This window comes from Rhinatrema bivittatum, chromosome 8 (assembly GCF_901001135.1).
Source record: "Rhinatrema bivittatum chromosome 8, aRhiBiv1.1, whole genome shotgun sequence".
NCBI classification, from domain to species: domain Eukaryota; kingdom Metazoa; phylum Chordata; class Amphibia; order Gymnophiona; family Rhinatrematidae; genus Rhinatrema; species Rhinatrema bivittatum.
The window spans coordinates 71548808-71571378 of record NC_042622.1 but is presented as its reverse complement, the minus strand read 5'-3'; the positions used below and the strand labels follow the sequence as shown (position 1 = coordinate 71571378).

General features: G+C 42.0%; 1 protein-coding gene across 2 annotated transcripts in view; it reads left to right on the top strand.

The window, feature by feature from the left end:
• RBPJL (recombination signal binding protein for immunoglobulin kappa J region like) overlaps positions 1-22571 on the top strand; it is a 72555-nt gene that overhangs the window by 46863 nt on the left and 3121 nt on the right. For both annotated transcript variants that reach the window (XM_029613445.1, XM_029613444.1), the window contains exons 6-10: positions 748-885; positions 9005-9114; positions 13665-13805; positions 17424-17579; positions 20849-20952. In XM_029613445.1, coding sequence (XP_029469305.1) covers positions 748-885; positions 9005-9114; positions 13665-13805; positions 17424-17579; positions 20849-20952 — 649 coding nt within the window. The remainder of the gene's footprint in view (positions 1-747; positions 886-9004; positions 9115-13664; positions 13806-17423; positions 17580-20848; positions 20953-22571) is intronic.

The window sequence follows — 22571 nt, the reverse complement described above, 5'->3', positions numbered from 1 at the left end:
ACCTTATCTATCTGTTTAGAAATATAACAATCTGACAAGACAGCAATGAAACGATAAAATCAAACTCATCGGGAAATGTTAAAAAACTTACAAAGGAACTGTCCTATTAATCCTCTGGAATTCCTTCCCGATGGAAATTTGGTTGTGTGACTCGGTTAAAACATTCAGAGGACTTTTACAGACTTTTCTTTTTAGATTAGCCTATATGTAATTTTATATAGCTGTTTTACTGTATCTTATTGTATATTATTTTAACATTGTAATTTTGTTATATTGTCAAATTTTATGCATGTTTTACTGTACATCGCCTAGACCTATTAGATCAACAAATGCTAATAAAATAAAATAAATATAAAATGCACAGAACTCTGTCCAAAATGTTGTGTCAGTCCAGAAAAGCTTCACATTTCATTTCCCGGTAGTGCTGTGAAGCTCCATTAATGTGCTATCAAACTTAGTAGTTCAAGAAAACTTCTCAGCCATTACTTAATGGTAGTCAGTGCGCTGAGGGAAAACCTCCAAAAGGAATGTGTATGTGGAGCCTGAGAAAACATGTACGTTGAAAAGTCTTATGGTCCCCTTTCCTCCTAGGCATATTTCAGTGTCACTAATTGTAACTTTTCCTCTGGCACTAATTCAGAGGACTGGGAAGCAGAGCTATGTTGCTGCAGTGTGCATCTGTAGCTATGATGAGCATCCCATATGCCGCTTCTCATCCTGTATTTCATATGTCTGTTTCTTTTGCAGTGTGCATTTCTTCTGGATCCAAGGTTTCCCTATTCAACCGCCTGCGTTCTCAGACCGTGAGCACACGCTACCTTTCTGTGGAGGGAGGGGCATTTATAGCCAGTGCCAGGCAATGGGCTTCTTTCCTGCTGCATCAGGGTGAGACTTTTTCTCTTTCCGCTGTGTACTGGTGACCAGAAGCAGCAGAATCAGCCACAGTGTCTGTGTAACTAGTCACGTTATTTTTGTTATTATTTGGGAATTTATCTACTGTCCAACTTCAGGGTTCTTTACCACAAATTGTATACAAGTATGAGTTCCTAGTCATACAGCTTACAGTCTAAGTGAATACTACAGACAATAAAGTGGCTTGCAAAAGGTTATAATAAGTTTCAGTGGTAGATGCAAAAGATGAAATCAGGTTTCCTGGTTCCTAGTGATGGAAACACAATGGCAGATAAAGACCATATGACTTGTCTATTCTGCTCATCCACACTAACTACTCAGCTTTACAATCCTTGCCACTCCCTGAGAGAACCTCTATGGAGACATGGACTGTATCTGAATTCAAGAAAGTACACGATAAGCATAGGTGATCTCTGAGAGAGTGGTAGGGATTGTAATGCTGAGTAGTTGGGTGGATGGGAGACTAGACAGGCCTTTATCCTGTTATTCCTCTAGGGTGTACATGTTTAGATCTTTAAGTCTGTCCCCATATGTTTTAGAACAAAGACCACTGATCATTTGAGAGGCCACCCTCGGGACTGACTCCAACCAATTTATATCCTTTTGAAAGTGCAATCTCCAGAATTGTAAACAGTATTCCAAATGAGGTTTCTACCAGGACAATATAGAGGCAATATTGCCTTCTTTGTTCTACTGACCATTCCTCTCCCTATGCAACCAAGCATCTTTCTGGCTTTTACCTTTGCCTTATCCACTTGACTGGCCATTTTAAAATGAATTTGTAAATTCTCCCGTTACTTTAGATTGAAGAATCCCGTTACTTTAGATTGAAGAATCGCTTCCTATTTGTGCACATAAAATCATAAGAGCAACATATGAGCAAACATAAAATGAATTATTATCATCAATAGTATACATACTGATTTATTTAAAAAATGTGTATGCCACATATAAATCTTGTAAAGGTTTTTGTACAGTTAGATAAGCTGTTCAGGCAAAGAATTCCAAAGAGTTGGACTTGTGATCGAAAATGCTTTTTCACACGTCTCTACAAGACGGACTTGGCACAGGAAGGGTACATCCGGTAGACCTCATTGCAATGACTTAAGAGACTGAGTGGGATTGTAAATATGCAACATTGCATTCATCCATGGCAAAGTGCTTTCACCAAGCATTTTATGTACCATCAATGCTGTTTTGTATTTAATGCGCCATACTACTGCAGCCAATGCAGCTGATATAATACAGGTGTAATGTGTGCCCGCAAACCTTGGCCGTAAATAATCTAAGCTGTTGCACTCTCTAAGATCAAGTGCATTAAGTATGTTAGCCGATGGCCCTAAAAAAACTAATTACAGTAATCCATACCAGAGAACAACATGGTTTGAAGCACCAAGCAAAACTTAGGGGGATTAAGGAAAGGTTTTAGCTGGTGCATAAATCTCAACTTGATAAACAATTGATTTCATGTGTTCTTGCAAAGTTAACTTTGAACCCAACATCACACCTAAAATTTTTACCTATGAAGAAATAGGAATCACAGTATCCTCAAACATGAATGAGGTGGGAACAGATAAGTCAGCAGAATGACACGAGACGATTACTTCAGTGTTACTTAAATTCAGGACAAGTCTGCTGTGAGAAAGTCATTGATTCACAGCTGATAAACAGATCGAAAGTATGTTAAAAGCGGTGGAGCAAGTTGCTTGAACAGATATTTAAAAATTGAACCTCAGCATATAGATGATATCTTAAACAAAGCCCAGCCAGTAACCTATAGATCAGGGCCAAATAGATATTAAAGTGGCTGGTAAGGCAGATCCCTAAGGCACTCTGGTAGTTAAGCTGTGCCAATCAGAAATAACAAGGACCAATTTTAACTTGCTGGGCTGTTCAGACAAATAGGATCTAAACTAATCAAGCACTGTGCTGACAATTCCACACTCCCTTAAGCGGTAAATCTAGGCCTATCACTTATATCAATTCTCCTTTTCAATGCCCAGTCCTTGCAAAAGAAAACTCACATCCTCTATGACCTCCTAACTGACTACAACCCAGAAATCTGTGCAGTTACTGAAACCTGGCTCAGACCCCATGACACCCCCCTCATAAATCAACTACCCACCGATACATATGATCTCATTTCCATTCCACGTAAGAACAAAAGAGGAGGTGGCTTACTCCTAGCTGCAAAAAAAGACCTTAAGCTTACACCCTATACCTGCAACCTCCCCAACCAATACGAAATTGGTCTCTTTAAATCCAAATCCCTCCAAATCTGCATTATCTACACCCCCCCTGGACTGCTAGAAAAAGACTCCTCTCCTCTGATCGAATTCTTTGTTAACTCTCTATCTCCAGACCTTCCCACTATCCTCCTAGGAGATTTTAATCTACATGTTGATGCCACCCCCCAATCTCCGGCATGCCAAGCCTTCATCTCCTCTCTCGAAGCAATGGGCTTTACCCAAAGCATACATGCACCCACACACAAAGCCGGACATACTCTTGATCTTATCTTTACAAACTCACCCATCAAAACCATCCACTCTCCTACATGTCTTCCTGTACCCTGATCTGACCACTCTATCATCCGTACCACTCTTGCACTTCCCCCACCCACTCCTATTTCCCCCTCCTTGCCCCTATCACTCAAATACCGTAAAACATGCTCCTTAGATTCCCTCTCTCAAGCCTGCTCTTCCCTCACCAACCAACTCGACATCTCATCTCCAGACAATGCCTTTTCATCCTGGAACAACCTTACCCTAAACATTGCCAATACTCTCTGCCCCATCATGACAAAAACTATCAAAGCTACCCATCCAAATAAAAAACCCTGGTTCTCATCTGAACTTAGAAACCTCAAGTCCCGCCATAGAAAGGCCGAACGATGCTGGCGCAAACTCCCCTCCCCAGCACACAAGAGAACCTACTACCAGCTTATGCATGAATACAGAAACACCATTCTTGTCACTAAACGAGAATACTATTCCAAAAAAATACATGGTTTCCAACACAACCCCAGAGTCCTCTTTTCATTGATCTCGAACCTTACCAACTCTTCCTCTGCACATACCCAAATCCCCATCTCTAAGAACCGCTGCAACAATCTGGCTCTGTTCTTTAAAAACAAAGTCTCCTCCCTCACCGCACAATTCTCACCTAACCCCAATAATCTGAACCTACCCCTCCTCAACTCGTTCCCATCTACCTTGTCTACCTTTGAATCATCCTCCACCCTGGAAATAGAAAACATCCTAAAAAAAAATGAAACCATCCTCTCATCCCGCTGAAACCATCCCCTCTAAACTCCTTCTTTCCATTCCGAAAACTTTTTCCAAACCCCTTTCTATCCTACTGAACTGCTCACTAGAACAAGGCATTGTTCCCAACCCACTCAAGCATGCAGTAGTTAAACCTATCCTTAAAAAACCCAATCTTGACACCACCACCCTCTCTAATTTCAGACCCATCTCCAACCTTCCCCTCCTCGCTAAAACCCTAGAAAAGCTTGTTAACTCTCGCCTTTCTGACTACATTGAACAACAAAACATTCTTCCCCCTACACAACATGGTTTTCGAAAGCATCTGAGCACCGAAACTTTACTCCTCTCTCTTACTGACACCATTATCAAGGGAACTGACTCTGGTACCTCCTACCTCCTTGCTATGTTAGACATCTCTGCAGCTTTCGATACTGTTAACCACACCATCCTCCTTAACATCCTAAACAGTATCGGTATCACTGGAGTTGCACTCTCCTGGCTTAAATCATATCTACAAAATCGCCAATTTACAGTTCTCCTAGACAACCACGAATCTGATGCCATTAAACTGGATCAGGGTGTTCCCCAGGGCTCCTCTCTCTCCTCTACCTTATTTAACATTTACATGCTTCCTCTCACCACCCTCCTCACTAATCTTGGCATCAAAAACTTCATCTACGCAGATGATGTGCAAATCCTCTTCCCTTTCTCTGACTCTCTTAACTCAGCCCTCCAAAACTGGGAATCATGCCTTACCGCCATCAACAAACTACTCACTGACATGCACCTTGCTCTCAACCCCCAAAAGACCGAACTCCTCATCATTTCCACTAAACTAACCCTCCCTTCCCCTCCTCCATCCTACTCCTCCACCACCTTCCACCCACACATCCGCAACCTTGGTGTTCGTCTTGATAATCAACTCTCCTTCAAACCCCAAATCAAAGCTATCATAAGTGACTGCTATTTTAAACTACAAACCATCAGAAAACTCAGACCCCTCCTGTATTTCTCAGATTTTCGCACATTACTCCAATCTATCATCCTCTCCAAGATCGATTACTGTAATGCTCTCCTACTCGGCCTCCCTTCCAGCCACACCAAACCTTTACAACTCCTACAAAACGCTGCTGCACGTATCCTTACCAACACTAGAAAAAGAGATCATATCACTCCTACCCTCTTTGATCTCCACTGGCTACCAATCCAATCTCGTATCCTGTTCAAAACTCTTTCCCTGATTCACAAAAGTATCGCCAATGAAAACTACAATTGGCTCTGCCCCCCACTCCTTCCTCGCACATCAACCAGATCCACACGTCCTGCCCTCCAAGGAACACTCCGCTCCCCCTCTATCAAACCCTACAAGCTAAAATATACTATGAATAGAGCTTTCTCCCTCGCCGCCCCCACTCTCTGGAACTCTCTCTCTCCAGATCTCCGCATGGAAACATCCACCCCAAAATTTAAAAAAAACCTAAAAACTCTGCTCTTCCAACAAGCCTACCCTCCCGCTACTCCATCCACATAATGTATAAAACATTTTTTCCACAAGACTGTTTGATTTCCCTTGTAAATATCTTGTACATATAGTTCATAACTATTATAAAACCTGTTTTTTCTGTATTCTTTTGAAATACCTCTATCTCTAATTTTATAGCTACTGTTCTAGGAATTGCCCTGCCTACCATTTTGTTTCCTGTAAGTCTTCCAGTTATACCTTTTTAATTCAAATTTTATAGTTAATGTTCCATGTAAAGGCTCTGCCTACCTGTTTTGAGTTTCATTGTACACCGATACGATGTGCAAACGATTGTCGGTATATAAAAAATGTTAAATAAATAAAAAATAAAATAAATAAATAAATCAGTATCTGATGATCAAGGGTGTCAAAGGCAGAGGAGATGTCAAGTAGTACCAACACAAAACTCTGGCCACTATCGAACCCTCTTCTAAATACATCTAAACTGGACAATAGTAATGTCTTGGTGACTTAAGCTCTTTCAAAAACCAAATTGGTATTGGTCAAGAATGTTATGTTCCTCAGTGAAAGTATTTGATTGCTTCAAAACAGCTGATTCAATGATTTTAGAAAGCAAAGTCAAAGAAGAAATTGGACGATAATTTGACAACTCTTGATTGATTGAGACCTGATTTTTTAACTATAGTCTAATTGATGCCTGGGATAAATTCACAGTTGTTGCAATATATGGGCAGATAACATCCTTAAATGCCTTCGACAGACCAGTAGCGCATGGGTTTAGAGGGAAAAAGAGAAATTCATTGATGCAACCAACTGAATCATTTCAACTTGTGAGATCATGAAGAAGTGATTGCATTTAACCTGAATGGGATCTGCTAAATTTAGCAACCAAGCTGAAGCTACTGAAAAAATGCGCATATTTTAAGAATCTTGTTTGCAAAGGATGCCATAAAATCATTACAAAGAGGAGTTGAAAGATAACTGATGCTTGTTCTTACTTTATCCAAAGTTCGAATTTATTTATTTATTTATTTATTTAGTCTTTTATATACCGAGCATAGTCTATAGCAAGCTGTCTTCACTCCGGTTTACATTTTAACAACTTGTTACAGAAAGAAACAGTAAAAACCGAGCAACTTGTTACCTTAATGCAATTAGAACCATTCTATATATAGGCGAATACAAACAGTGTACGATTAGATCGATTATAAAAGATCCCAAGGGTTCTAGACTTGATAAAACAAATGTTTGTCCTATATTGAATTTGTGTTCTCTAGCCAAATTGTTGGAAAAATGGATGATAGAATAGCTAAATGATTATTTAGTAGATTATCACTTACTGGCTAAAGAACAGTTTGATTTTAGGCAGGGTAGGGATACTGAAACCCTATTACTATCATTTTTAGATGATATTTATCAGAGTTTGGATAAACAGGGAACAGGACTTACTATTTGTCATGTCAAGTTAATAGAGAAATGAAGACTGATAGGAAGTGAAGGCACTGGTTTATATTGGTTTCAATCTTTTTTAAAACATTGGATACAGCAAGTTTGTGTATATGGAGATGGTTCTAAATGGTATATAATACAAACAGTCTAACTTCAGTTAGTCAGCCTGAGTGACTCACTGCTCCCTTGATTAACAAATGTTGGTCCCTATTCAAACCCAATCACACTACCTCAACACCTTTCCAAGGTGAGTAACTGAGCTGAACTATTCAACTTTTTTACTTTGGTATATACTGCTCCTAGCTTATTTCTAGCTTCTGGCTACTTTTTTGTGGGTTTTTTGTGGTTTTTTTTTTCAATACAATGCACTCAGTTAGTATTAAAAACAAACACTCAGCTCTTTAAAAGTCTGGAGAACACTCAGTTCTGCAGACTTTTAAAAATAAACACACTACTTACTGCTACCTTATTGACTGACTAAAAATACAAACAGTCTAACTTGTGTATTCACTGCCTACCTACTGCTACCTTATTGACTGACTAAAAATACAAACAGTCTAACTTGTTTATTCACTGCCTACCTACTGCTACCTTATTGACTGACTAAAAATACAAACAGTCTAACTTGTTTATTCACTGCCTACCTACTGCTACCTTATTGACTGACTAAAAATACAAACAGTCTAACTTGTGTATTCACTGCCTACCTGGGAGGACCCCACACACATTGGGGTCCTCCCAGAGCGACCTTTTGGAAATTGACATCCATCTGGCTGAATCCCATGAAAGGATGTCTTCAGTTGCGGGACCTGCCCTTTGGAATTCCTTGCTCAAAATGCTACATTTAATATCTTGTACAAAATCATTTAAGAAAATGTTGAAAGCATTTTTATTCCAACAAGTCTTTGCTGACTGAACTGGTGATCAATTTTGTACCGAGCTGGCAGATATCCATTATGTTTGTGCCGTTTTGCAATTTTATTTGTTTTATTCTCTAGTTTAAGCTATGAATTTATTCTCTAGCTTTAAGCTATGAATATTAATTTGTAAACCATCTCAAGCTGTGTGATTTACAGCATATAAATCTTAGAAATAATACAAAAATGATTCCAGTATCGGGAGGTACTTGTCTCCTCTTCCTATTCTTCCATGCTTTCCTTTCTCCATTCCCCCTGCCTTTTATTCTTTCCTGTTTCCTCCTTTCCTTCCTCTTCCATTGTCTCCCTGGATTACTCCCCCTACCTCCACAGTACAGGGTTCTCTCTCTCTCACCTCAACATTATACCTTTCTCACTCCCACCATTCCCCAGTCTTCTCTCTCTCTCTCTTCCACAAACCAATAGCCAGTGTTTTATTCCATTCCTTCCATCCTACTTCGTATACTGGATCTCCTCTCCTTCAGTTCTCCCTCTCTCTCTGTTTCCCTGCCCCCATCCTTTACTAGTCCTCCCCATCCCAAATTCTCTCAACCCTCCTCCTCTGTCTTCACCCCTTCTCCTTTTCTCTCTGATCCTCTCTCTTCCCCTCCTGCGAGACTAGCCGCATAGGAAACTGACACGCTATTAAGTGCCAATTCTGCTTCCTGGTTGCTGGCCAAAGGGGAGAGAAAGAGGATCAGGAGAACCATACCATGCCATACTACGTTTCAGGCAGAAGATTGGGCTGCCTGGGGTGGAGTTTGGGAGATAGCCCACAAAAGCAAGTGTTCCTGCTGATTGCAGGAGACGTGACAGGTCTGCACCATGTGGGGCAAAACACTGCTCGAGTCATTGACCAGATGGCCCATTCCATTCTGTAATCTGTGATTATTTAGATTTTGATAATCTCCTTTATCAGTGAATAATTGCAGTGGGAGGAAAATGAAGTGTTATTACTCTGCCATTTTTTTCAGTGGATGAGTGTGGTTCCAGTGGTGAGTTTCCCCGACGGGAGGGCTACATTCGCTATGGCTCAGTGGTACAGCTGGTGTGCACAGTTACTGGTGTGGCACTGCCTCCCATGGTAAGCAGCATGAGATAGGCTTTCAGAAAAGTAGAGAAGAGCAGGGGGCATTTCACGACTGCAGTGGCATAAGAATTAAAATATGTGATAATTCCTCCTCCCCCTGTTCATCTTACATCCAGGCAGGGCATTAAGAGCTATGGACCCTATCTAGAAGGAATTATCAGTATTAGACATTACGGGCCCAATAATCAAAGTACATTCAGTGCTATTTAGCTGGATAAGCAGAACTTATGTGGCTAAGTAGCGGCCGCTGAATATGCTTCTAAGTCCCTTATACAGCTAAAAGCTACATGCACAAAAAGTAGGCATGTACTGGGCAGATCAGTAACTATCAATATTCGGAGGTTGCCGCATAAGTATACGTGTAAGTTTAGAAGCGCCATAGAGCAGGTCTAAACATAGTCGGGTATTATTTCAGCTAAATGCATATATATACACATATGTTCAGCGGCTTTGCAGTGCCACTGAATATAAATCATAATTTAGCCGGATAAGCTCTAACCGGCTAAGTTACTTACACAGTCAGCTTTGAATACTGACCACTACAATGTAGCATTGCGCCTTTAGTAGGTGAAATTTGTAGCTTTTCCAAAACACAGAAATTGGATAGTTTCTTGTTTCTTTTTTTTAACTTGAAATTTTTATTTAAACCACCACAATGAAAAACAAATCTTAATAGCAAGAGATAGCCACATATAAGTTTAGTTTAGTTTATTTACTTGATTAATCACTATTTCTTACATTAAGTAAAAAAAAAAGACTAACGAGGCGGTGACATATATAGAGAATCCCGTCCTGAACCCCCCGCCCCCCCCCTCTTCCTATCCCACTCAGTTACTCAAATTGAGAGAAGGAATTATACAAGATGTACGAACTGTGATTGTTTGAAAGTTCAAGTATATAGACTCAAGCTAAGAGCCCTCACACTGACACTAGCTCAGCACTCTCTCCGCCAGCAGACAACCCAACAACTCCTTCCTATGTATCACCCTCCTGGGTATCCTGGAAACCAGAACTTCTGCACTGTTTTACAAACGCTAATATTTTCAAACATAGATTACTGCATCTCCCTATTACTAGGACTACTCTCCGGACTACTAAAACCACTACAGTTACTGCAAAATGCCTCAGCCAGACTCCTACTAGGGACAAGGAAATGTGACCACATCACCCCCTCGCTGATGGCACTGCACTGGCTTCCTGTACAATCCAGAATTCATTATAAAGTATTAACTCTAATTTTTAATATCATCAATAACATTAAACCATGCTTTAACAGGCATGACACTTCAACCATACACTCCGTAGAGAGCCCTAAGATCAAAAAACAAAAGACTTCTAAAGGGGCCTACAACACAGAGCACACACTTAACACAAATAAGAGACCGAATGTTCTCCATAGTGGGTCCCAAGTTGTGGAACTCTCTTCCAGAGTCACTAAGTCAAATAACAGAAAGAAAGAGTTGGGTTTTTTTAAATGAACAATTTTTTTTATTGAAAATCAGTGCAAACATCACAATGCAAATGAAAAAACAAAAACCAGTAACTGACAATCCGAGTACTTCCCCTGAAAATAACCCTCGCCCCACCCCATCTTCCCTTAACCAACAAGCCCTCCCCTCAATTCTGTTCACAATTTTCATCTAATACATCAGTTGCTATTATAAGTTGGCATAGGGATTCATAGGCAGAAAAAGAAATACACTTTAAGTGTATTGATCTAGGCATATCTAGGGAAAGAAAATAAACTCCTCCATGATAAATAAAGTATGTATATGTGTGTGTGTGTGTAGGTATATATATATATATATATATATATATATATATATATATAATATACAACACGCAGCCTCATTGCTACTCTCCCCTTAATATCACTGCCGGTAATTAATACAAAACATCTGAAGGGAGAGGGATAGTATAAAAGTAAACCCAACCCTTACAAGATGGGTCCCCATTAGATCTATCGGCCTCTCATTTTATGAATGATGACCACATTTTCTGAAATAACAATTTTTGATGAAGTCCGGAGGCAGTGATAGCAGCCATTCGATAATAAAATCTTACTTTTCTAACTACAGCCTGCAGAGGGGTTCGGACTTTTCCAGTGAAGTGCTAATTCACACCTAGAGGCTATGAATACTTGTTAGGCAAAACGTTACTAGTATTTATTCAATTGTGGAGAAGGTACCCCAATTAGAGCAGTCTCCGCGGCTTCCTTAACTTGAATTCCCAGGGCTAACCTGCGTCCAAAAGGAGGATACCCCCTGGCAATCCCACCATATATGAAAGACGGTGCCCACCGCACCACAGTTCCTGCAGCACTTTTCATTGACAGTAGGGTAATCTGGCGGGGGGTGAGATACCAACGTGTTAGCATTTTATAGCAGTTCTCCTGCAGGCGTGCTGAGATGGAACATTTACTCGCTGCTTGAAATACTGGCTGGCGGATGGTGCGTAGGGACAGGGGACTTAGTCCAAAGACTGGATTGTTGTCTGCTGCTCTAAATATGTCCCACATCAACGTTTTCAAATATCAGCACCTCTTTGATTAAATGAGATTCTCATGTATGAGATACAAGAGCACTTTGAGAAACACTATATTAAGGGGTGTGGTTAGACCCCCCCCCCCCCCAAAAAAAAATTGACTTTCTTTTTGGGTTCTAGGAGCACAAGACACTTTGGATGGGGGAGACTCTGCACTCAGAATGTTTGACTTTGCTGATAACTGTTTTTACTTGTTTTCTGTTGCATTAACTCAAAGTGACCACAGGATGACCATTTTCTAGAGCAGAAATTGTTTATGGGATGCTGTGATTTTGGGGGAAAAATGGTGTGCGTTCCCTTAAATGTGTGGGTTTCTCTGACTAGGGAGCAATGGTTGGTGGGAGGTATAAAAGTGAGAAGTTTTTGGCAGGTTTTGCTCTTTTGCTTTCTGCCCTTCTTAGGGTGGGGTATGTGAAAGAGGCCTCCAGGGATGTAGCTGCCTGGAGCAGCCAGCCTGCGGGCTGGTGGGCCCAGGGACCCTCCCAGCTTGAGTGAGATCTTGCTGTTACTGGAAGCTGAGGGGAGAAGGGGAGGAACGGCAGCACAGCTCCCTCAGGACTCCAGCTCCTCCCGCGGATCTGAGACCGGCAGTGGACCCCTTGCTATGTGCTGAGGGGAAGGTACAGGGGAGGGAGGGAAAAGAGAAACAGGAGAGGGAGAGGAGAGAGTTAGTGGAAGGCACAGTGGACAGAGGGTAGAGATAGACAGGAGCACAGGGGAGAGAAAGGAGGGCACATGTGAGGGATGAGAGAGAGACAGTAAGGGCAGTAGGAACAGAGAGAGGGGGGTGGGGCAGAAGAGGCTACTGGGGTGGAGGAGGTGAATGAACGAAGGAGCATGGGAGGCAGGGAATGACAAATTAGGCACAAAGGGAACAGGACAGAGTGAGTATGAAGAGAGGACCAGAGGAAGCACAAGGCAGGTAGACAGATGGAGGCTTGGGAGGCATTATGGGAAAGCAGTGGGAGAGAGTCGTAGGAATAGGGTTCCCAACTGCCTGCTAGACATTCATTTTGTTTTAGGTTTTGATACGGTGTCCAGCTATGGCAGTAACTAAACAATGTAATCTCTGGTCAAGCCAGTGCTGGGATGAGGGCAGGGAAAGGGGCTCCTGCGTGTCTGCTGTGGTGCAGGCACGGAAGAGTCGAAGATAGGAGACCATCCCGGTCTGTCAAATGCGGGCGTGCGGTCCTGGTTCTAGCGTCTCAGGTCTGCTGCCAAAAGAGGGAAGGGAGGAGAAGCGCACTGGAGCCCGAGGGAAGGATGGAGGAGCAGGCGCGCGCGCTGGAGCTCAGAGCCACTGCCGGTAGGAACTGGAGGGGGCAGCGAGCGCAGCAGGGAGGGGGGGCAATCGTATAGGAAGAGAGGTCAATCCGCTGGGGTGAGGTTTGGCACTCATTTATGGTCTGAGTAAAAATGAAAGGGGGATAAAAGGTCCACAAAAAGGAGGGAGGGCGGGGGATGCCAAAACTACTCTTCTTAATGCCCCTGCTCTTTGCTCCATTACCTGAAGCGCGCAGTGAATTTTGAACAGAGACAATAGAGAGAGGAGAAGAGACATCAAATGGGATACGAGTTAGGAGAGCTGACGGCGAATGCCCATATCCCCTGGCCTCCTCCTCCTGGTTAGTGCTCTGCCGCTTTCTGGCAGTGCATTGCTGCACTTGTGGCACTGATTGTAAGGGAAAAGAGAGACGAAGCAGCTGGAGGGTGGAGTGGGAAGAGACAGCAGGGAACATGGATGGGGTTGAAGGGCAATGAGCGAGAGAGGGGAGGGATAGAAGATGCAAGGTGATGAGTTGGGAATAGGAAGCGATGGATGGCGAGAGATCAGGCAGAAAAGCGTGCTTGACCTGGCCCCCAGATCTTTCTGCCTTACTGCTTTGCCAAGTCACTGAGGGCCTGCCCCTCCGGCTGGCCAGGTTGTATAAAATTGTGCCAGCCTGAGCGAGGACTGCGAGAGTCAGGAAATAACCGTTCTATGCTCTGTGTCCTCCCAGGTCATCCGAAAGGTGAATAAACAGTATGTGCTGCTGGGAGTGGATGAGCCCGTTTCCCAGCTTCATAAATGTGCTTTCCAGCTGCAGGGCAGTCACAGGATGTACCTCTGTCTGTCCAATGAGAAGGTCATTCAGTTCCAGGTAACAATGTCCCTCGGTCAGCCCTCCCCCCCCCCCCCATCCCCGACGCGCCTCACTAACTGCATTGCGGTTAAAGCCCAATGGGTGTAGCTCATCCAGTGCTAGGGGGGCTGGTTTTGACCTTAAGGCTTTCCTTAACTTTTCTCCATAGTTTTCTCTTGCTCTTTCCATGCCTCATCTTTTATTCTATCTACCAAACTAATCTTTACAGTTTTCATGTATGGGGCTAGCCCGGTGGCTTATTCACAGCGCTTCCATCATAGCAGCCCAGCAACACCAGAAGCGCTGGGGCCGTGATCGCAGTAGAATGCTGCTGTGATCTGGGCTGCATCAAAACTCAAATTCAAAGTACAGGGGCTGGGAGGGATAGGGTTAGGATGGAGGGTGGGGCCCCTGGAGAGAAAAATATTCGCAAAAAAAAAAGATGGGAACTGGGAGCGGGGATAGGGCAGGGTATGACACCAGCACCGATCCTCAGCCATAATATTTTTATCACATTAAGAAGGGGCCACTTTGAGAAGGGGGTGGCAGGCTTTGGAGCTTGTGTGAACGAGAGAAGAGGGTCTGGTTAGGGCCTATAGGCCCATGATCTTTTTTTTTTTTTTTTTAATATATTCTTTTGAATATAGCTGGTTATGTGGAAAGTTATTCGGCCACAAGTGGAGCAGGTCTAACGTTATCTAGCTGGATAGACCCACTATGTGGCAAAGTTAGCCAGATATCTCAGCCCCTCCCTCAGAACGCCCCCTTTGTAGTCAGCTAAATTATGGCTGGATAACTACTTATCCGGCAGTAATTTAGACAGATAAGTGGCAGAATGTGCCAAATTTCCCATTTAGTGGATAACTTGAATTATCCTTCTAAATGGCTTTTGAATATGGACACAGAACTCACAATGCTTCCACAAATCTAGACAATAGTAAAGATTCACCTCCTTCAATTATGTAAGTTACAAAGGCTGCACCTTCTCATTAAAAAGACATACTTAATCACAATATTCTATGTTATGGTAACCTCAGAGCTGGACTACTGTAATGCACTGTATAAGGATTTACTACAAAAATATATAAGCAAGCACCTCAATTTCTGCCAATCAAATAAACAAAAACAAAGGTGCAATAATTACATTAGGACTGGTTTTGCCAATTATTATTTGAAAAAGTGATATCAGAATCTACAGTGCTTCAATTAATCTTCAGTCTCTTGTCCTCAATGAGCCTCAGACAGTATCATTAAGGAACACCAATCTTGAAATCATTCACCACTTCTTTAAAAATACACCCAGTGCAACAAACTAAGTGAAAACAACATACTTGTGAATGCTCAAAACAACGCAGTGTGAACGTTCAAAGCAACTCTAAACAGTTACTTATCAAATATGAATGCTCTTTATCTTCAAATCCTTTGTAATTGCTTGAAAATGGAATGCTCCTGTTGTAACCCAACATGGCCAATGTTTCGGCATCTATTGCCTTCTTCAGGGATAACAACAGTTGTATTCCTAGAGAAGAGAGTAATTCAAAAGTGAAAACACAATTTAAACTGATAACCCTACTTACAAATTTGCATACCGGAAAAGGGAAGCAAAGTCCCATTAAGAGCACTTGAAACTTGTCTTCAGCCAATCAAAAAGCAATCTACACATTGGACAAAACCCCTCCCCTGATGCCATCATATGTCTTTTTGTCAATCTCAAATAAATCCCTCCCCTGTGGATCAAACTGTCAATCAACGTTATGCTACACATTTTTTATCACGTAGAAGCATATAAGAGGCAATTTTTTTTTTTAAAGACAGACAAGACCAAGCCAAGACCTCTTTATTTAAACCATTAGGTTCCATTGTATGTAATCTATATATCCACCTTTGTTCATTTCTCAAAAGCATAGTGAAATAAATCCCTCCCCAGGTACTAACTTGAGGTTTGTCTAGCAGTGAAAACCACAACTGTTTCAAAAGTGTGTGCAGCTTGCAAACAATGAGCTACCAAAGAGACTTCTAATGCTTGGTGGCGGAGAGCAGTCTGATGTTCGATAATCCGTGCTTTTCAAGATCTTTTAGTTTTGCTGACATAAATCAAGTTGCAAGGGCAGCGAGTTAGTGTACAATGCTGCTGGTGTTACGGGAGGTGTTAGTTTTTAGACAGAATGACTCCGGTTGTAAAGGGAGTTTGTCTCCTTCATAAGCTAGCAGACACACTGAACACTGTCCCATCGGATGCCCTGTATGAGGCTCCATGTTCTCTGTGAGATCCTCTGTCTGTACATCAACAGAAAACACTGAATGTACTGCTCGGTCCTGTTACGTTCTGGCCCCTCTGTAAGGCAAAAATGGGTGAGGAAGGGAAAAAAAGGAATGCATTTGTAAAACTGCCCAATGCTTACGAATACTTCTCTGAACTTGCAGGATCATAGGTGAATAGGGAAAACAAAAATATGAAGAATGAGATGAAGGATTTAAAAGCAGATTGCAGTTTGCCCAAATGCCCTTTTATATACCTGATGAATGGTTGATAAAGGAAGCACTATAATTATTGCACTTCTGAATAAGGATTTAACAGATAAGGCCCTCCATAAACTCCAGCTAATACAAAACTCCCCTCATAATTCATAGAAGGATGCAAGTTGCATGACCACATCACACCTGACCCTACAGAGCCAAATTAAAGAACTGATTTTCAAAGCTCTAATAGTAGATGGACCTATTTACACGAGAGAGAGGTTTTTCTCATACATGTCCTCCAGACCACTAAGATCCTCACTTGGGGCATTCATAACAACTCCATCGACAGCACCTGCCTATGAACTGCTTCCAAGAAAAGCTCGGCCAAATTCAGGACGCCAGGACGCCAGTAAAAGCCCTGACCACCCTGCAGCTGAGCCCTCCTGGCAGCATTCTGAGGGCCTCGAACATGCTGATTTATTGTTGCGAGGTTTTCTTTTTCATTGTATTTTAAGTTTAGTCATTAGATTTGTCTTATTTCTGGTTCAGCCCTTGCAGTGCCCCTGCTTCTATTTAATGTTTGGCCATTGCCTTTAGTCCAGCCCTTCCTCAGATCAGAAATGTCCAACAACTACTGTTAAGCTGCTGTTTTAAATCTGGGCATAATGTAATTTATTTCAAGTTTAGCCTTTGTGTGCACCCTTTTAGACCTAAATTGTTAAGCTGCTACTAACCTCTAATGTTTGTTGCTATTTTAAATTTATGTACCCCATTTTGAGTGGACTTCTTCCTCAAAACACCGGGTTATAAATCCAAATACATAAGCTAACAAAATTAGTGCAGTATAAAAAGTGCAAGCTACATAAATTTAGGCAAGTAAAAAAGAGGATGGGCCAGAGATATTGCAGGGGCGGGCTCTGGGATTTAGCTGGTTAGCGCTATGTTTAGCAATAGCCAGGTACACCTAGCTAGGCGATTCCAGCCATGCAAACAGCTGGATGTTCAGCCACACAAACAGCTGGGTAGGTGCGGCTGAATATCCATGCAAAGAAACCTGGGTGAATCTACTTGGTTATCCTACGTACTCAGCAGGTGTTTGAATATTGAGCCTTTCATTACTGTGTTCACTGACCCATTCCAGCATTTGCAGTAACCCTGGAAATGTTTTTATTTTAGGCTTCTCCCTGTCCAAAGGACTCAAACCGTGAGCTGCTGAATGACGGCTCGTGCTGGACAATTATTGGGACAGAGGCGGTGGAGTACACATTCAGTGACAGCCTGGCAGAGTCTGGGGACCCCGTCACACCTGTCCCTGTTATTACCAGCCTGGAGGTGAGAGACAAAATTGCAGCAGATGCTTTAGTTATGTAACTTCTGCTCCTTGTGAACAATTCTCTATAATGTGACATCCAGTGACCTCATTAACAGCAAGGTAACTGTCAGAAAGGCAGGACAAACCGTTTTGCATTGGCATTATATACTATATGACGTCAGTAATCCAGCACTGAACCTGTAAGCTATGCTCTCAGGTCTCGAGCTATGAGACGCTTCTCTCCCCATGCAGAGTACATGCACATAGAAACATAGAAATGACGGCAGAAAAGGACCCAATCATCCATCCAATCTGCCCGGTAAGCTTATGGTAGTATCTGCTGGGCTGGGTAGGTTACTCCATGCTTAACAGTTTCTCAGACCATAAAAGTCAGGGTCCTCATTGGTTGCTGTTTAAATCCAATTCCCAGTTACCCCCGTGCTTATCAGTTTCCCACTCCTTGATTGCTGTTGAATGCAAATCCCCGTTATGCCTTGCTGTTGAAGCAGAGAGCAATGTTGGAGTTGCATCAAAGTATCAGTCTTATTGGTTAAGGCCCGGGTAGAAATCGTAACATTAGCAAGTTACCCCCCATACTTGTTTCCCCAGATCGTAAAAGTCGGGGCCCTAGGTTGCTGAATGAATTCAATTCCCCTTTTCCCTCCTGCCACTGAAGCAGGGAGCGATGATGGAGTTGCATCAACAGTATCAAGGCTTATTGGTTAAGGGGAATAACTGCTGCACCAGCAAGTTACTCCATGCACTCTTTTCTTCATTTCCATCCCAAAAGGCTAAAGGATGTTTCTGTGTTTCTAGATGCATGGGGAGAGAAGCATCTCAGAGCTTGAGACCTGAGAGCATAGCTTACAGGTTCAGTGCTGGATTAATGACTTTGTATTTACTTATTTATCGTACTTATTATGTGCCTCTCCAAGGTTTGGAGCGGGGTACAATTTTCATACAGAATAAAAACAATAAACAACATAGTACATACGAACAACATCAGTCACATAAAATAACCAGCTTTGCCGTGACACGACTACAGGAAGCTGCTGCTGCAAAGGTTTCTTCCTGCTTGCACGTTTGCAAGTGGCCCTTAATGTTTGTATGGATTTTTGTTTGCTTCTGCAGGAGTGGGAGCTTTTCCTTTCACCCCTTCATTTTTATAGTATAGGCCCAAAGCCTTGGCTGAGGAGCCTTAGAAAGTAAGGAGATGCATTTCAACTCACATTCTGTGGTGGGCAAGTTTCTCTCGCAGTGATTTTTGAGTGATTTTACCCTTTAAGTGATTTTTGGTTTGGGAGGAAGCTTTTAACCACCCTTCCTACCCCAGAGAGAGAAATATTTGTTTCTCTTTGAGTCATTTGACATCTTTGAGTCCAAGCACATTATCTGCCAGTCCAGCAATTAGTATTATTTAACATCTATATGGCACACATTTGTAAATTTCTTGCTGGGCTTGGTGATAGATACTGCATTTATCTGAAAGATATCCAGTCTTTTATACCAAACTCCACTAGCTGGTCTAAGATACTAGTGGAAATCCATTTTCAGATAAGTGTGTTTATTTGTAATACAGATAATTCTGAAAAGAAAGTTATTTATGACATAGAAGAATTTGAACTCCATATTGATGACCCATGATTATAATATCAGATGCTACAGTTATAAATAAGTCACATAATACACATGCAATTTGCATCTAGAGTACGATAGTCATATAAACTTATTGATAAGATTGATTTTTCACTCAAGCTTTGGGGTGACCTTTTGCTGCTATTGTTTATATCTGTTTCACTCTTACGGTCCTTTTTTTATTTAGTATTCTAACCAATAGGATCAGATACATTGAGACAAACTGCAGGCCCACAGTTACTTCCTACTCATGGGTTCACAAGCTTATTTTCAAAGGGAAACCCCCCACTGGGTTTCCCTTTGGACAGTTTGTGCCCAGCGAGGACCACTGTTGCAAAAGCACCTGCAGATTTTACTTCCCTGTCAGGAAGTATATGCAGGGGTTTTAAAAACATGGTGGGGTCAGGAGTGGGTCAGGTCAGGGGGAGAAATTTAAGAGCTTAGTGCTGATTTTCAGTGCCAGGTGCCTAACTGAGGTACCCAAATGTAGGCAAATAAAGAAGGCCTAAATTTAGATGCCTCAGTTTTAGGTCCCTAAATGTAAGGAGATTTTCAGCCAAATTTATGTATCTAAACTTTAGGGAGAACATTTATTTAAATTTAGGAACCTGAAATGTAGGACTGCAATTTATTTGCCTAGATTTAAGTGCCCGATGTTGAAAATCAGTGTGTGAGCTGATATTTAAAAACCCCAAAACTGAGTTGCACCTAAGTTAGATGCCTATCAAATTTTCAGATGAAAATTCAACTAAATTTTGGAGTCTGAAACCTTAGACCCTATTTTAGGGCTGTTGTTCGCTTGCCTATATTTAAGCTCCTAAATTTGGTGTCTAGCACTGAAAATCAGTGCAAGGCACCTACCATTTTTACCGTGCCCTTGTAGTTGCCCACTTTTTCAGCCCTAAACTTAGGAGCCTAGTGAAACAATGAGCCTAAATTTGGAATTCAATTCTAGTAAATTTCTAAAAGGGCCACATTAGGATCCTATGCCAAAGTTAGACACCTAAGCCCTTAGAAAACTAACATTTTCCCCCTGCTGTACCTCTGCCCCCATAGTCCCCCACTTTTTAGATGCCTAAATTTAGGTACCTAATGAAAATAGGTTCCTAAATGTGGGTGCTCAGCCCTAGTCCTTTTCAAAAGGGCCAATCTGCCCAAAGTTAGGCACCTAAACCCTTTGAAAATTGAGCCCATGGTGAATATTCCTGTTTGTTTTCACCATACGTTTGATGGTTGTATATACCTCTATCATCTCTCACCTGTGCACATCTATTTCCGCATTGAATTTTGATCTTTCCTTTTATGGAAGTCGTCCCATACCCATGATCATGTCCTTCTCTGTACCCGTTCTAGATGTCCTGGGCCCTTTCTAAGATGGGGTGACCAGAACTGCACATGGTATTCAAGATGTGCGCACTCCCTGGATTTCTATAATGGAATAATGCCTTCTGTTTTGCTTATAAATCCTTTCTTCATAAGTCATAATGTTCTGTTAGGCATTGTGACATCCACTGAACATTGGGTTGAGTTCTTTGTACCTGTGTTTATTCCCTCATCCCATCTTTAAAAGGATCAGTAGCATCCCTGTTATCTTTCCATGTCTCTATATATCCTAATCACACTGAACTGCTGAGTTTTGCTTTTCTGATGACAGCTGAATGGTGGTGGTGATGTAGCGATGCTGGAGGTGCACGGAGACTACTTTAATCCCTGTCTGAAGGTCTGGTTTGGAGACGTGGAAGCAGAAACAATGTACAGGTAAATAATGGGAGAGAGCTTATGCAGCAGACTTTGGAGTGGGTTTCACAGGGTTATGTAGTCCAGAGAAAGATACCAAAGTGGTGTAGAGTCTGCACTAAAAGCTCCACAAGTTGAGAGCTAGAGATTTACATATGTCTATCCTACGGGAGAGGGGATAAAGGATGGATATAACAGAGACAGTCAAATACCTCAAAGGTATAAATAAATAATGCACAAGATGCAAATCTTATTCAGTACAAAGGAAGTTTTGTAACAAGGATTTATGATAGCAGGGAAGATTTTACAGTTTTAATTTGCTACACAACACTGATTTTGTATCAAGCATGATGTAGAATGATTAAGGAGTCCATTTTCAGTTGCTGTGTGGCTTGGCTAGTTAGCTAGATAATGTTATTCAGCTATCTAGCAGAGAATATTCAGCAATGCAGTTGCACTGCTGATTATACCCAGCTATCTTAAAAATAGCCGGATAAGGTTATCTGGCTATCTATAGGACAGGTCTGTGGCCCGACCAGCATTACCAGATAACGCTTATCAGCACTTATCCAACAAAGTTAACTGGATAAGTAGCTTCTCCCCAGTCTGCCCACACCCTGCCAACCACTATCCAGATTACTATTTAGCCAAATAAGTACTTATCCAGCTAAGTGGTGACCATTGATCGCAGCCGTATATTTAGCCACTGCCAATTAACTGGATAAGTCTCTACTTAGATGGCTAAGTATCACTGAATATCGGCCTCCCTGTCTTCTTAATGTCATCCAGATGTCAATCCAGAAAACCAAGGCCCTTCCCTAGAAAAAACAAACCAATCTGAAGCAAAAAAGGACATGCTACCCCGGGAGGGTTCAACCAAAAAGATGGTGGCAAAGGTTTATATAATCTAAGAGCTTATCATCTCAGACTCCTACATGGGAGAGCTAACATCCTTACTAATGCTATTTTCACCTATTAAGTTGGACCATGCACCTTAGTAGATATCCTTTAGATTCTCTACACTTCTCTTGAAATTTTTGTCTTTTTGCTAGTTTACTGTATCCTGTCATCCTACTCACCTTTCCCAAACCAAGCCACCTCTTTTCCACAGTCTTTGTTTCTCCTCCTCTTTCTCTCTTATACCTCTGCAGACGTTTCTCTCCAGATGTCTCCCTCAGCTTGTGCTTTCTCTTCACCCTTTCCTCTGCAACCTCTGCTACATCACCTCTCTTGCCCCTCTCATTAACCCTTAATAAGTCTCTTTCTTTTCTTTGGCTTTTCTACTAATCATTCTCCTCTCTCATTCTTTCCCCTTCAGTTATCTCCTTTCTGGCTTTTTCACCTAATCTCAATCTCTTTGGATCACTTCTTTCCCTAACAATCATCCTTCTCTTTTTTACCACAATCTCCCCTTTGTGGATCCCTCCCCACCCCAATCTGCCCTCTATCTCTTTTCACACACATGCCCCTCCCCCATTGTTGTCCTCTCTATCTCTTCTCTATGAGTTATCTCCCCAATTGGCTCTCTCCAACTCTCTCTCCCACTATACACCCTCCACTTCCAATTCTCTCCCCCTAAATCTCTCCCCCCCCCCAGTTCTCTTCTTTCTCCTTTCCTCAAGCTTTCTCCACCTGCACAG